We start from the raw sequence: 16,203 nt of genomic DNA, 5'->3' as shown, positions 1-16,203 counted from the left end.
GTAGTGAAAGGTCCTCTTTAAATACTATAGGGCTGCACGATTCGCTAAACTACTTTCATTTAATCTCAACGCCGGGGCACCTAGTTGGGTCAAACTGGAGTCTGACTTTTTGGCTCCTATCTCTTTAGCAGTGCTCATTTGGTCCCCAGAGCCTATTCCAGCTGAGACTAAATCTAAGTCTCTTCACTCTTTTTATTCTTTTCAATTGTGGAGAGCGGTAGGATTTACATTTAAAATGCAGTTGAGACTTGTCCCTTTAAATCACCTTTTACATAATCCTGCTTTCCCACCTGGTATGAACAGCCTCTCCTTCTCCTGGTGGAGTTCAGTCCCTGACGTGTCTACATTAGTGTCGCGTGAACTTCTGTTCTCAAAATCAGTGTACAAGGTCCGGGTGATCGAAGAATCCAGTTATAGCTTTCGCTTCCACAGACCATAAGTTATGGTCCATGGTAGCAGAATCCATAACATGATTCTTAGATAACCCGAACCTTTTACGCTGAACTTGAAATCAGAAGTTTGCTCTTCCCTAGTCTACATAATATTCTAGGGAGGGCTACATTGCTTACCATTTCTCAATTTAAAAATAAATACTCACCTACCCCTCAGGAAGTGTACAGATGATCACAGATTATTTATTTTTAGGAGAGAAGGGTTAGGTGTGTAGCTGATACTACTTATTCCCCTCTTGAAATCTTTGTACTATACTTTTTCAGAAGAAAGTGTTTGGTCTCCTATGTTTATAATTGGTTGACTTCACCTTTAGAGGAGCAAGCTGCCCTTTATGCTTAGATGGCAGTAGATGCCTGTGTCGCTGAGGCGATCCTGCTGTGAAACCATAAAGATAGCTGGCAGGTTAATCTAATCGAAACCTCTCGTAATGTTTTCGACAGACCATAATATGTCCCTGAGTGCTTACATCGTATATCTATCCATCAGTCTCACCACTGTGCTGTGGTGGGTTCCATGGTCCACACTTGGTGGGCCTTCCCCGTTGTGTGTGCTTTCTAGAACTCCATCTGCTTTATCTTGACTGATATTTTCATGGCACTACATTACATAAATCACCTGCAGTCGGTGCTCAAGACCCATTGCGGCAGTTAAAACTAGGATGGATAAAATGGTTATCTTTAAAAAGATGGCTGCCATTAGTGATGATGGAGTGGTTGTTGTTGCGTGGGTGTGGCAACCATGGATATCCTCTTCCCATTCCACCCTTTTATATTTCTCTTTAGATGATGGGGAACCCTTTTGGCCTTGTATCCTGTTGGTAGCAATTCCCCTCGTCATCCCCTCTTTGCAACACCATATATAATAGCCGAATTTGGATTTTATTAGCAGTGGCCCTAATGTTCTTGTATTGTTTATTTGCTCTTTTTTGATTACTTTGTTGTTCTTGTCCTTCAGACCTGAATATATTGCTTACTGATAACATGGCCTCATTTAACATTCATGTTTGTATATTATTTGAAACATATACGATGCAACTTATAAGACGCACCTAAGTTTTAGAGGAAGAAAATGAGACAAATATATTTCTCGCTCGTATCATTGGGGGACACAGGACCGTGGCTATAGCTGTTTGCTGCCACTAGGAGGCGACACTAGGCTGAAAACTGTTAGCTCCTCCTCTGCCAGCTATACCCCCTCCAGCCTGGAGCGAGCATATCAGTTTTTAGCTTAGTGTCGTAGGAGGCCGACCTCCCTGCTTAGCAGGGTAGCTTCCTTTTTGATTTTTTTTTTCTTTCTCCATTTACACTTCTGGTTGGGGAACAGAGTCTCATTCCCTCTCTGTTTACCTGCGGTGTCTGTTGTCCCACCACCCTGCTTCCCCCAAGAAGAAAAGGTGGACCAGGGCAGCCTCACTGCCCTGCTTCCCGCCAGCGCAAGGGACACCTGTTCTGCAAGCTCTTCCCTCACCAGTTTCCTGCCACTTCTGTGCCAGCGACTGTAGAGGTGGCCCTGCTGGTTTAACATGGAAGGGCGAAGAACACAGATGAAGGCAGGTGAGTATATCTCTCCCACCTCCCTCTCCAGTCTCAACCCTCTGTCTGGTCCCTGCGTCCCTCCACACAGATTAGGTTCCTCGGCATGATATTGTATTAGAGCGCGGCATTGGTTCGCCTGGTCCCTTCGGCATTGGACCCCTCTCCTGGAGGGCCGTCCACTCGGGGTACAGTCTGACAATGCCACAGTTGTGGCTTATATCAACCACCAAGGGGGGACCTGCAGCCTTGCTATGATGCAGGAATCAGCAAAGATCCTACAGTGGGCTGAAGCCCACGTTCCGGTGATCTCTGCGGTCTACATCCCGGGAGTGGACAATTTGACGGCGGATTTTCTCACCCGGACGACGGTGGACCCCGGGGAGTGGTCCCTCCATCCGGAGGTGTTCAAGGCACTCTGTCTCCGACCGGACGTGGACTTGGTGGCGTCCAGACGCAATCACAAGATCCCTTGCTTCTTCTCTCGCGAAGAGACTCCAAGGCGTCTGACGTAGACGCCCTCATGGCGCCATGGGACGGCTTTTCTCTCCTGTGCGTCTTCCCACCTCTTTCTCTACTGCCTCGGATTCTGTAGAATCAGGATGGAGGGCATCCGGACGATCCTGATTGCCCCGGACTGGCCTGGCCGAGCGTGGTACACCAACCTCATTCTTCTTCTAGGGGACTTACCGTTGCCCCTTCCGCTCAGGGCCGATCTTCTCTCACAGGGTCCGGTCTTCCACCAGAGTTTAGATACGCCACGTTTGACGGCGTGGCTATTGAAACCTTCCTTCTAAGGCGGAGAGGTTTCTCTGATACGGTCATTCGTACGATGATTATGGCCAGAAAGCCCACGTCGTCCAAAATCTATTACAGGACTTGGAAGTCCTTCCTGCGTTTCTGTAAGGAAGAACGCGATCTCGCTCCTAGATGGTTCTCCCTTCCTACTGTTCTGGCATTTCTTCAATCCGGATTGGTACTTGGACTCGCGCTTAGTTCCTTGAAGGGACAGGTCTGAGCCCTGTCCATATTTTATCAGCGTTCCCTGGCTGGGTTAGGCCCTGTTAAGACATTTCTGCAGGGGGTGGCTCACACAGTGCCTCCTTATCGTCCTCCATTGCATTCTTGGGACTTAAACCTGGTCCTGGGCTCGCTCTAGGCTGCTCTGTTCGAGCCTTTGAGTGTGGTCTCTCTTCACTTGCTTTCCTGGAAAGTGTCCTTTTTGGTGGTCGTCACGTCTATCAGGAAAGTTTCGGAGCTGGCAGCCCCTTTTTGCAAGGAACCCTCTCTGGTGTTTCACGAAGATAAAGTGGTGCTCCGCCCAGTGCCTTCTTTTCAGCCGAAAGTGGTGTCGGCCTTTCATGTCAACGAGGACATTGTTCTCCCCTTATTCTGCCCGCAGCCTTCTCATCAGAGCGCGAACTCCATCAGTGTGACGTTGTGCGGGCTTTGAGGATCTACCTGTCCGTTTCTGGTTCTTTTTGGCGTACAGACTCTGTATGTAGTCCCTGAAGGTCCTCGCAAGGGATTGGCGGCCTCCAAGGTGACGATTGCCAGGTGGATTCGGTCAGCGATTGCCGAGGCATACCGCTTCCGGGACCAGGCACCTTACCCTGGGATCACGGCCCACTCTACCAGAGCGGTCGGGGCTTCTTGGGCTCACCTTCACCATGCCTCTGCGTCTCAATTGTGTAAGGCTGCGACTTGTTCCTCCTTGCACACGTTCACAAAATTTTACCAGGTGCATTCTCTGGCCTCAGCGGATGCTGCTCTGGGACGCAGGGTCTTGCAGGCCGCAGTGTAGTAACTTCCCCGTGAACTGCTTTAGGACGTCCCACGGTCCTGTGTCCCCAATGATACGAGCGAGAAAACGAGATTTTTGTGAACTCACCTGTAAAATCTCTTTCTCGCTTAGTACATTGGGGGACACAGCACCCACCCAATTTTCTTAGTGCGGCATGTAGGGGCAGTTGGTTGCTGGTTGGGACTTCGGTTCTGGTTTGGTCCTACGGCGGTATGCGGTTCTAGTTTTTCAGTTTACTTTCTGCTTCTCCTACTGATAGGGCACAAACTGATATGCCCCCCTAGGCTGGAGGGAGTATAGCTGGCAGAGGAGGAGCTAATAGTTTTCAGCCTAGTGTCGCCTCCTAGTGGCAGCAAACCGCTATACCCACGGTTCTGTGTCCCCCAATGAACTAAGCGAGAAAGATTTTCTCATTTTCAGTCTCATTTTTTCATCAGACTTCAGATCAGATCCCCATATCAGACCTCAGAACAGATCCCCATATCAGACCTCAGAACAGATCCCCATATCAGACCTCAGAACAGATGCCCATATCAGACCTCAGAACAGATGCCCATATCAGACCTCAGAACAGATGCCCATATCAGACCTCAGAACAGATCCCCATATCAGACCTCAGAACAGATCCCCATATCAGACCTCAGAACAGATCCCCATATCAGACCTCAGATCAGATCCCCATATCAGACATCAGATCAGATCCCCATATCAGACCTCAGATCAGATCCCCATCAGAGATGAAATACATGTTGATTTCCATTATTAAAAGCTGCATTGTGTAATATCCGTTTGTGATTAATACCACCCCTTGTGCCCACTTGACATTACTTACGTCGAGCTCACGAGACGCGGTATGGTCACGGGTTACCAAAGCGTGATGTTACACCCTCCAGAGGAGCAGGTAAGGTCAGCTTGGTACAGTTTACACAGACACCTCCTGTCCACGCGGGCACAGAGAGGCAACAAGCTGATAGTCGTTTCACTGCCGCAGTGAAAACAGCACCTCCTCAGTCCGGGAAATCTGCCACCAGCTTCTCGTTTGATATAAACCAGATCCGCTAACAGGATTATATAGGGTGAAAAAACAACCCGCGGTAGCTTATAACTAGGCCGAAACACGGACGTGGGGATTCGTGATCAAGATACAAGACAGCACAAGATTAAATTTATATATTTATTCGCCTTAAGGGCACACAAGATATAACACTATACACACAGAATATATACAGTGGTCTGAGGTTACAGATACAGGTGATATAGGTACAACAGGGTAAAGCAGAGCAAAAAGCAGGTGCCGGGTACGATAAAAGTTCCTTTGGGGTTATAATGGTGGAATAGTCCTTGGCTGCAGTCACGTGGGGGCAGTGGTCAGCTGGTTCCCAGTCTCTCCAAACACATTGGCAGGATGTGACCCCCTTCAGAAAAGACACTGTCCGCTGGCTTGCATGGGCTTATGACCTGTAGCCGGCCGCTCCCCTTCCCGCCTATGGGTAGGGTCCACCCCTCCTTCTCTGGTCCTGGCAGCAAATGACCCATAAAACCCCTTAGGGCTCATAGCCCCAGACCAGAATGTTGCAGAAATGTGGGTCAGGGCCCAATTGATCCACCTGGGTTCCGGCTACAACTCTACAACTAGAGTCCAAACATGGTGCCGCTATGTGGTTTCTGTGGAGAGATATGTATATCTCCCCTCCCTGGCATCCTAGCATCAAGCCAGGACTACGTAGATGTTGTTCGGCTTTGCCCCAGGATCGCAAAAATATAACCGAATTATGCCTGGGATGGATGGACGATTCATAATTCCTTATGAAATGTAGGTGCCAACATGTATGGGAGGTATCATTGATCCTGGGCCATGGCTGAGACCTCCTGCTGGGGGTTTTCCTGCAGGATTAGCTTGCCTCCAAACTGGCTGCCTGAGGTGGGACTTTATTCACCTGGGGCCTCCTTGAAGCCTGGATGCCTGGGGATTTCTCCCTTGCTAGCTGACAATCAGATGTCTGGGGGGGTGAGAACATATTTTGCATGTACACTGACTGTGTACATGCCCAAAGGTGAATCAACTGACAATTAGGGCTGCCAATAAATGATAATGCATATTCCTCACAGTTCTTTTCTTTCTGTAGGTTATGGTCTTAGAAAACCAAAAGCAAGCTGAATTATTAAAACTCCAACTGAAAGTTTCTAATGCAGAACAGAGCATCAAAATGTTAAAACCAGCGGCCAACAGGTACAGTTTTTATATTCAAATTCTTTTGCCATATTCTGCAGTAATTCTAGACCTCCTAGCTCCATTTTTATGGCTCATTCACAAGTCGGTGTTCGGTCAGTGATTGTGACCCCAAAACCAGGTGTGGCTCTAAACACAGAACAGGAGCAGATCTTTCCCTTATACCTTATGTCTGTGGGGGCTCCACTCCGGGTTTTGGTTCACAATCATTGATGGAAATCACTGACCAAAACACTGACGTGTGAATAAGGCTTTAGGCTGTATTTACACTTTAGTCTTGTTCCCCCAAACTGGAGAATTCTTGATGAGGTTTATAGACCGAAAAAGTGTCAAAACAGCAATGTGTGAATGCACCCAAAAGTGTTTTTTGTGTGTAGATACTGGAGTGGACACTTGTAGACTCCATGTCCAGAATGACGGATTTATGTCATATTTCTACACATTTACTCTTCACAGTAATCCGGTAACATTAGAAAAGATTAGTACTATGGAGACTTATGTGTCTAAACTGAAAAAAGAAATGGACAAGTTACAGGTTAGTAAATTTTTACAAGCACTGTGACAAAAAATGTTAGTCTGACTTGTTAGAAAGATACCTGCTGTAAACTGAAGTGAAGGAAATCATCTTCTGACCAGCGACCGCTCTGTACAGTATTAGAAAATATTGGCTCCAAAGGGTAATAACTTCATACTGTAAAGAAAACTAGCAGAATAACAGAAGAAAAAGGAGCCAAAAATGCCAAATAATGAGAAATATAAATATTTATTGTAATATAACAAGACAAAGGTAAAAATGCAATTACATGCATAAGATGCCAGAGGACAGAGACAAAAAAGGGAACAGGGAAGGAAAAAATGGCGCCACCCTGGGAGGGACACACTGGTCAAAAATACATAGATATGGAGGGTCACTAGGGTGGCGCCATTTTTTCGAGTCATTTCTCAGGGGCGTTATTTGTGGATACATTAGGTGGGCACTGTCCCCCCTTCCTCTACTCTCCAAACCCCTGGGGTCTTTTTTCGTTTTTCTGTAAAGAAAACTAGTTCGGAAAATGGTTTTATTAAAAGTAAAAATCTATTTATGAAGTTATAAGTAATAACTTCGGCTCATCGGAAACAATACATTCTAATACTGTATAGAGCGCTCACTCCGTACAGTATTCAAACAAAGTTTTATGCGAATCGACTTAGGATGTTTTATCCAAAGTCGGTTCTCTCATCCCTAGTTATAACCTGTCTTCTGATCCTCAGATGTGTCATGTGACCAACACTCTCCAACTGGCATTATCCAGAAAGTCAGTTCCTTCTCTACTCATTCCTATGGGACTGACATTGTGGCCTCCTTAGGAATATACAGAGAAACTGACTTCCTGTCCACACATAAGATGCTGTGTTATTTGGAGAGTCAGAGTGCTGGTCACATGACACAGCTGAGGATCAGAAGGGAGGTTATAACTCAGTCACTGGCATGAAGATCACCTTCATTACAGTTTACACCATGTACCTTTCTAACAGGTCAGAGAATAAAATATTTTGTGGAAGTGCTACCTCCAAAACCAAATCTAGTCATGGCCCAGAAAGTGGTTCACATAAAAGGGGAAAAAAAAGGTGCTCACCCATGCACCCCGTCTCTGTTTTAGAGCCAATGTTTCCTTCATGCTGCTTCTGTTACATGTCTGTGGTCACATGCACCATTGAGTCTCTCTGGTCACTTACCGCTTGGGGAAATGTCACCACTGAAGCCAGTGAATGGCTGAAGAGGTGCACATGACCATGGACGGGACATCACACCCGGTGCTGGGACAGAGCTTAGGGAATAGTGAATTGTCTTTATTTCTTTGTTCTTTTCTGGCCATAACTTAAATTGGTTCTTTTAGGACTTCTCTGTGAAATGAGTGTTTTGGATACTGATATGAATCTACTTATAATGTGTTTCTATATCTTTATATCTGTCCTAGTCTGAATTTGATGAAAAAATTCACGCTTTGAAAAAAAATGCAAAGCTGAGTCCTACTGCACTGAATGTGTCTGGTGTCATGAGCCTGCCAACTACCACTGTAAGTATATGCATATAGTGCGTTGTGACATACATGTACGTCACTTGTCCACAGGAAAAGTATGGAGCCCATTCAGGAGGGGAACCCGCTCCATACAGGGTACAGATGGCTTAAAGCCCAACTGTGCAGTGTCCTGGACCAGAGATAACTCTGATGCAGGATATTTGTTCTCTCAGATGCTGCAGTCAATAGCGACTGCAGCATTTGAGCAGTTAGACAGCGGCGAAGAGTTTCCTCTGCCCCTTCCTGTCCCAGTTGCCATCCTTAAACACCCTGAAGATTAACGTTTAAAAGTAGTAAAACATAACAAAAACTATATAAATTTGGTATCGCTGTAATCCTACTGACCAGAAGAATAAAGTCAGGATGTCATTTATGCAGCACAACGATTGCTATAAGAAAAAACAAAAAGACGACAAAATGTATTTTTTCTGTTCTACTCCACCGTACATGATAGATACATACAGTTCTGTTCACTTTAATGGGACTGAGCTGCAGTACCAGGTGCAACCATAACTAGATTTACAACTTTGTGCCTGGTAAATAATGGAGGGAGTGCAAATCTGGCAGAATGCAACAGCCCCATCAGTCAGTGGGGGCTCCAGAGTCAGATCCTCAATCTAGTATTTATAGCCTAGCCTGAGTAAGAGGCCATCAGTACCTTTAAGGCCACTGCCACGCTATGTATTTTACTTTGTTTTATTTCAATGCAAAGAATAATATGCAATCACAAAAAAAAAAAAAAACGTTAGGAAATTGTCATAAAGGGTATGTGTAATCACAAAATTAGCTATTGTTCAAATCCCGTTTTTTTATATATATTTTTTTTTCTTAATTTTTCTTATATAAGAAACATGTACAAAATCAGACCATCCAAAGATCCATATTACATAAATCAACAATACAATAACATTTTACCCCAAATTCCCACCCCCCCACCCTATGGAGAGAGAGAGAGAGAGAGAGAGAGAGAGGAAGGAAAAAAAATAATATATATTTTCAATGTGCATTTATATAAAAATAAAAAAAAATATAATCCTGCAATTTTCTACCTGGCCACTTGCCCTACTAATATGTAATTTAACTGTTCTGCACAGGTAAGTTTTTAGTAGCTATCTTATCAAAGTTTTATAGATATAGATGACATTGATATCACAGCTTAACGTCTCCCTCCTGACCTCTGCACAGGTCACAGAATATGCCTAGAAAAATCTCCCATAGAAGTGAATTAGGTCCTCGTCTGCTTATTGTGTCTATGGTCTTATGTGGCTGCTCTTAACACTTAGGCCCCATTCACACGAGCGAGTATTCTGCGCGGGTGCAATGCGTGATGCGAACGCATTGTGCCCTCACGGAATCCGGACCCATTCATTTCAGTGGGTCTGTGTACATGAGCGTTGGTTTTCACGCATCACTTGTGCGTTGCTTGAAAATCGCAGCATGTTCTATATCCTGCTATTTTCATGCAACGCTGGCCGCATAGAAGTGAATGGGGCTGCGTGAAAATCGCATCCGTAAGCAAGTGTGGATGCGATGCGTTTTTCACAGATGGTTGCACCCGCGCAATAAAAACTGAACTGAACCAGATCGCAAACAAAACTGAATGCACTTGCTTGCGAAATCGCTGAGTTTTCACTGAACGCATCTGCAACGCATCCGGACCTAATCCAAACACGCTAGTCTGCAAGGAGCCTTAGGATACTAGAGTTTTTTTGCGGTTTAATTTTTCTTACCTATCTTCCTTGAGCCATAACTTTTTTTTATTTTTCTGTTCACATATCTATATGAAGGCTTATATTTTTTTTTGCGGGCCAAGTTGTACTTTCTAGTGCCACCATTTAATATAGCATACAATGTAGTGGGAAGTGGGAAAAAATTCCAAATGGGGTGGTATTGGGGAAAAAAATGCAATTCCTTCACCGTTTTACAGGTTTTGTTCCTACGGCGTTCCCTTTGCGCCAAAACTGACCTTTGCCCTTAATGGTCTGGGTCACTACGATTACAACAATACCACATATGTATAGGTTTTATTTTATGTCTAAATAGTGTAAAAATAGATTATATTTTTATTTAATTTTTTCCTATCGCCCATGACAGCACCACCGGAGAGAGGAGGATCCGCCCTCCAGAGACAGGAAACCTGCAGAATAAAATGGGCGGACACTCTCCTCCCCTTCAGTGTGGTTTCCGCTCTCTGATGGGAAGCCTGCAGCGTGTGTGCATGGATCCTTCCCTCTGGTGGCTCTCCCCTACTAACCTGCGAGTCCCTGGTAAGTTTGGCGGCATCAGGTGGTGCGCTAAGGGCAGGCAGAGGCACAGCTGAGCTCCGGAGGGGGCGGTCAGTGTGCGGGAGCTCTGGAGACGCGGGCAGCATCGTTGTATGTGCCGGGAAGACGAAACGCCGGCCACCAGGGGGAGGAAGAGGAGTGGCTCCGGCGGTGAGCAGGCCGAGAAGCGCTCCTGAAGTCACGTGACCGGCTTCAGTGCGTCGGCGGTGATGTCATCTCCAGGCGCCCTATGAGTTAGAGCGCGAGTTTCATCGGCCGGCGTCTCTCTTGTGACCTGGGCTGAACTTCACTTCTGCAGGTATGGAAGAAGACAAGCTTTCTGAGGAGCCTACTGTCCCTCCTGCTCCGGTTAGGCCCAAAAAAGTAGTTTCAAAAAAGAAGAATAAGGAGTGCGCCTTATGCAGAGTGGGGTTATCTTCTGACTGGCATAAGAAAATGTGCCAGCCCTGTATAGATAAGACGGTGGCTGAGGAATCCCCTTCATTTTACAAGTGCCTACAAGCATTAGTCCGCTCGGAAGTTAACGCGTCCCAGGCTGCCAAAAGACAGCAAAGACCTAAGCGTAGAAAGTGCACTGGGGAACCCCTTTCTTCGGACGAGGGGGAGGCCCCTTCCTCGGTATTTGGGCCCTCTGTTTCTTCTCAGACCTCTTCTGGGGAGGAAGAAATGGGGGGGGGGGGGGGGGGGGGGGAAGACCCTGCTTCCCTGTAGAAGACACAGAAAAACTCCTTAAAGCCATTCGCCCGACCATGGGCATAGAGGAAACTCGGGAACCCCACTCATTTCAAGATATTGTGTTTGGGGGGTTGGAATCCAGACCACATGGTACCTTTCCAGTACATAAAAATGAATGAGAAAACCCAATAAGAGGGTATTTATATCAAAGAATCTTAAACGTAAATTTCCCTTTAAAGATGAAGATTCTGCCTCTTGGGATAAGGCACCTAGAATTGATGTGGCTATATCAAAGGTCTCCAGAAAGACGGCCCTACCATTTGAGGATACAGGAATATTAAAGGACCCTCTAGATAAAAAGGCGGATGCCTTTCTTAAAGGAGCTTGGGAGGCATCGACCTCCTCTTTTAGGCCCAGCATACCCTCCACTTGTACGGCCCGGTCTCTTATTGTCTGGTTAACCGAGCTAGAGTCTCGGTTAAAAAATAGGTGCCTCCGGGAAGATATCTTGACCTCCCTCCCTACAATTAGGAAGGCAGCCGACTTTCTGGCGGATGCCTCAGCTGACTCGGTTAGGATGGCAGCCAGATCGGCAGAACGCTATGGCTAAAAATTTGGAGTGGGGATATTGCTTCCAAATCAAAACTCTGTGGAGTCCCATGTGAGGGGGAATACCTTTTTGGTCCAAGCTTAGACTATCTTCTGGACAAGGCGGCAGACAGGAAGAAGAAGTTTCCTGGTTTCCAGGGATCTTTTTCTTATAAAAATAGATTCAGTCGGCCTTTTCGTCTCTTTAGGGGTAACCAGGAACATTTTCAATTTCAGGCTCTCCCTTTCGGCCTTTCCATGGCCCCGAGAGTGTTCACAAAGCTGGTGGCGGAAATGGCGGCTCACATAAGGAAAAGGGATTATCTCTTTATCCCTTACCTAGACGACTTCTTAATTGTGGGTCAGACAGAAGAAGCCTGCAATTCAGCAGTATCAGAAGTCCGGTCCATTTTAAACAAATTGGGTTGGATAATAAACGAAGAGAAGTCAAGACCCCATCCAGCAAGAAGGCAGACCTTCCTGGGCTTAATCCTGGACTCATCTCTCCAGAAATGTTTTTTACCTACCGAAAAGGTGGCTATCGTTCAAAACAAGATCAGAAACCTCACCAGGAGGCCAGTTACCTCAATAAGAACAGCGATGTCAGTCCTGGGCTCCCTCACGTCTTGCGTTCCGGCAGTAAGGTGGGCACAGCTACATCTTACAGTGGGAAATCCTGTCCAATTGGAAGGGAAGCAGGTCTTTAGACTCAAAGCTGAAGATCTCAGTCCAGACCCTCCAGAAGCTATCCTGGTGGTTAGATACGGAGAATCTTATCTGGGGTGCCCCGTGGAAGACGGACAGGTTAGTTTGCCTGACCACGGACGCAAGTCCTTGGGGGTTGGGAGCCCACATTCAGGGAACTTCCTTCCAGGGTCGTTGGGACCCCTTACAGAGAGTAAAGTCCTCCAATCTAAAAGAGTTGATGGCAGTCGGCCTTGCAATGAGGGCGTCCCTCCCAAAAATAAAGGGAAGAGACCTAAGGATTCTTTTGGACAACAGAACTGTAGTCTCCTATTTAAACAAACAGGGAGGGACAAGATGCAGAACCCTCATGGAAGAAGCTTATTTCATTTTGGGTCTGGCAGAGAGAGTGTGCACCTCGATCTCTGCAGTTCACATCAGGGGTGTGGAAAACAAACAGGCGGATTTCCTGAGCCACCATACCCTGTCTCATGGGGAATGGTCTCTAGACCCTTTCATTTTCCAGAAAATAGTGGATTTTTGGGGCATCCCAGAGATCGACTTATTTGCTACCCATTCAAACAAGAAGGTGGCAAGATTCTATTCCCTGAACCAAGCGGGATCCCCTTGTGGGATAGATGCCCTGGCGCAGGAGTGGAAATTCCGCCTGGTTTATGCCTTTCCCCTGATTCCCCGGGTTTTACAAAAAATCATGGAAGAGTTGGCCACAGTAATTCTAATCGCCCCCTTCTGGCCCAGGAGGTCCTGGTTCACGGGCCTCTGGACCATGTCGGTCTCCGATCCCTAGGTGCTTCCCGCAGTCCAGGGCCTTCTGAGCCAGGGACCAGTAATGCATCCAGCCGTGGACAATTTACACTTAACGGCCTGGATTTTGAGAGGTGGCTATTAAAAAAGGAAGGGTTCTCAAATGCTCTAATCTCTACCCTGCTATAGAGCAAAAATGAAATTACAGTAGGGATTTATAGCAAAATTTGGCACAAATTTCTAGATTTCGCCCAGATCCAGTTGAGGGACATTCCTTCAGTTGCTCCTCTACATACTATCCTTGAGTTCCTTCAGAATGGTCTAGAACTAGGTCTAGCAATCAGTACCCTGACAGTTCAGGTCTCTGCCCTGTCCGCTCTGTTTAACCAGAACATAGCCGGGAGCCCTTGGGTTTCCAGATTTTTCAGGGCCATTGAGAGATCTTCCCTAGTTTCAGCTCCACCGCGGTAGCTGCTACCTGGGCAGAGAGGTCCTTGATCCCAATCGAGAGAATTTGCAGGGCAGCCACCTGGTCTTCACCTTCCACCTTTTTTAAGCACTACAGGCTGGACTTGAGCTTTTCTGGAGATTCTTCCTTTGGTAAAGGGGTTCTTCTCTGTACTTCCCACCCTTAGGGATTACTCTAGTAAGTCTCCGGTGGTGCTGTCATGGGCGATAGGAATTTTTTTTATTACTTACCGGTAATTTGATTTTACAGAGCCAATGACAGCACCCTGGTTCCCCCCCCTGGTGGTCCTTCTATACTGCACGGGTGTTGCAAAAAAAAAAAAAAGTTTCATTACATGTCTAACATATGTTGGCGGCCTTCCTCCGATACTTGGAAAACTCACTGAAGGGGAGGAGTGTGTCCGCCCATTTTATTCTACAGGTTTCCTGTCTCTGGAGGGCGGATCCTCCTCTCTCCGGTGGTGCTGTCATGGGATCTGTAAAATCAAATTACCGATAAGTAATACCATTTTTTTACATCACCATATTCTGACCGTAATGTGTAAATCTGGTAGGCTCGCTAAGCACGTAGTGTATGGAGTAGATTCATAGAAGGATCTGATCCCACAGTTATGTCTTTTGCTTATGACTTAAATTTTGTTTATGTATCTCACTGTATGATCTTCTCTTTTCAGGTTTTTCCAGAATCTTCTGCAAGAATTTCAGCTCCTGTGTTGACTAACCCTGGTCCATCACCTGTCAAACTATCTAATCCAGTTCCTGTCAAGTCCCCAGTAAACAAAACCGCTGCCAATAAAAAAGCCAAGCAGAAATCTCCCATCAAACCTCAGACACTTCCTGCATCTAATAGCGTTAAGCCTAAGGCCCCGGCTCCTTCTCCTGTAAAGGGTCATGGGGCAACTGGCACTGACAGAAAGGGAAATAGGCCGCCGGACAGCAGACTGCCTTCACCTGCAAAACCAACTTTATTTGATAAGATCATTGAGGAGCTCCATGACGTATTTCCACATTATAAAAGGTAACCGCTGAAGTTCTCTACAATTCCTACTGTCCTGTGTTTTCCTTCACATCATGTCCGCTTCTCTCTTCTACAATTGCATTTCTTATTGTCCGCTCTCAGGATTCGGGACATCACCCCTCCCTCTGTCCGTGCAGAGCAAGGTCTGATGTGTCCGTGTGCAATAGTCTGGTAAAAATGACATATCCAATGATGTACTACAGCAGCAGGGTTTGAGATGCAGCTCAGACCATGCATTTAAGATAGCCATCCACCAACGGCTCTCTCTCTCTTGGGGTCCTATACACATGCATGCTCTGTTTGGCCAAGTGTGCATGTGTTCTGAATATGAAGCTGCTGTGAGACACCTCTGGTGGATCTCCCAGAGAACTAAGGGATCAGGCATGTTTAAATCCAAATGCTTGATCCGTTTCTCCCCTAACAAATGCTGTCGGGAGGCCCCTGTACACTAGATGTTCAGTCCTGCTAAAATCAATGTTTTTAGCTAATGTTAATCTCTTAGCGACCAATTGATCATTTGGACATCACTGGTCACTAAAAAGTAAAGTACACACAGCTTGTGACCGCTCCATACACAGCGGATGCCGGCTGTGTTACTCAGCTGACACCCATCAACAGTGGTCAAGATCCGAGCTAGCTCCAGTCCCCACTGTTGGGCTACATGCACACAACCGTTTTGCGGAACGGCGCGGACAGCCTTCAATATAACTGCCATTTCTTGTCCGCAAAGCGCCGACAAGAATAGGACATGTTGTTTTTTGTTTTTTTTGTGGGGTCATCTTTTGCGGCCCCATTAAAGTGAATGGGTCCGCATCCGAGCCGCCAAAACTGCGGCTCTGATGTGAACCAAAACAACGGCTGTGTGCATGAGGCCTTAAACAGATGCTTCAGTGGATAGTGACTGCTGCATCTTAGTGGTCCGACAAGGAGCACGTTCCCCCCCCCTGTCCTCTGGTCTGCAGCTGATGGCCTTCTGAAGACCTCAGTCCTGACATGTTATCCTCTGGCAGGCTGTAAGGGAATGTTGATAAATTTGCTGTTCACAGATTTATTGTGAACCATCACAGGTTTGTCATCTAAGAGAACTAACAAAAAAGTAAAAATCCATTGAATAAAGTTATTTAAAAAAAAAAAAAAAAGACCTTTCTCAAAATAAGAAAATACAAAATAATTACAAAGGATACAAATATCACACTATTCATTATGCGTTGTGGCAGAATTATTTTTGGCACCTTGTCTCCCAAAAAATGAATAAAAATTATCATAAAGTGGAGTTTACACAGAAGCAGTATCAAGTGAAGCTGTTGCTTGCTAGGTTTTATATTTTCTAAAAGTAGTAAATATAATAAAAACTGGTGTCGCTGCAGTCTTACTGAGCCGCTGAGTAAAGTTAATATGTCATTTGTCACACCAAGAATGCCATAAAAGAAGTCGGAATTGCATTTTTCACATTTAAGTCCCACATCCCACAAAGAAAAAAAAAAAAGCAACCGAAAAATAAATGTATGACTCTCAGAAGGCAGGGAGGAGAAATTAAAAAAAGAAAACATTTTTTGCTTGTGGATGGCCTGCTTTAGTTGTAATCTTTCTAACCCTTCCTTATCAGATTGTTATATTGAAATGACATTGAATTAGCAGCCA

At 45.9% G+C, this 16,203-nt stretch overlaps 1 protein-coding gene across 4 annotated transcripts in view; it reads left to right on the top strand.

Moving 5' to 3' along the window:
* TTC3 (tetratricopeptide repeat domain 3) overlaps window positions 1-16,203 on the top strand; it is a 174,330-nt gene that overhangs the window by 152,537 nt on the left and 5,590 nt on the right. For all 4 annotated transcript variants that reach the window (XM_040423100.1, XM_040423102.1, XM_040423104.1 and 1 more), the window contains 4 exons: window positions 5,916-6,019; window positions 6,476-6,554; window positions 7,978-8,076; window positions 14,219-14,562. In XM_040423100.1, coding sequence (XP_040279034.1) covers window positions 5,916-6,019; window positions 6,476-6,554; window positions 7,978-8,076; window positions 14,219-14,562 — 626 coding nt within the window. The remainder of the gene's footprint in view (window positions 1-5,915; window positions 6,020-6,475; window positions 6,555-7,977; window positions 8,077-14,218; window positions 14,563-16,203) is intronic.

Source organism: Bufo bufo, chromosome 3 (assembly GCF_905171765.1).
Source record: "Bufo bufo chromosome 3, aBufBuf1.1, whole genome shotgun sequence".
Lineage (NCBI taxonomy): Eukaryota > Metazoa > Chordata > Amphibia > Anura > Bufonidae > Bufo > Bufo bufo.
Note: the sequence above shows the minus strand (reverse complement) of the source record. Positions and strands in the feature narration are given on the sequence as shown.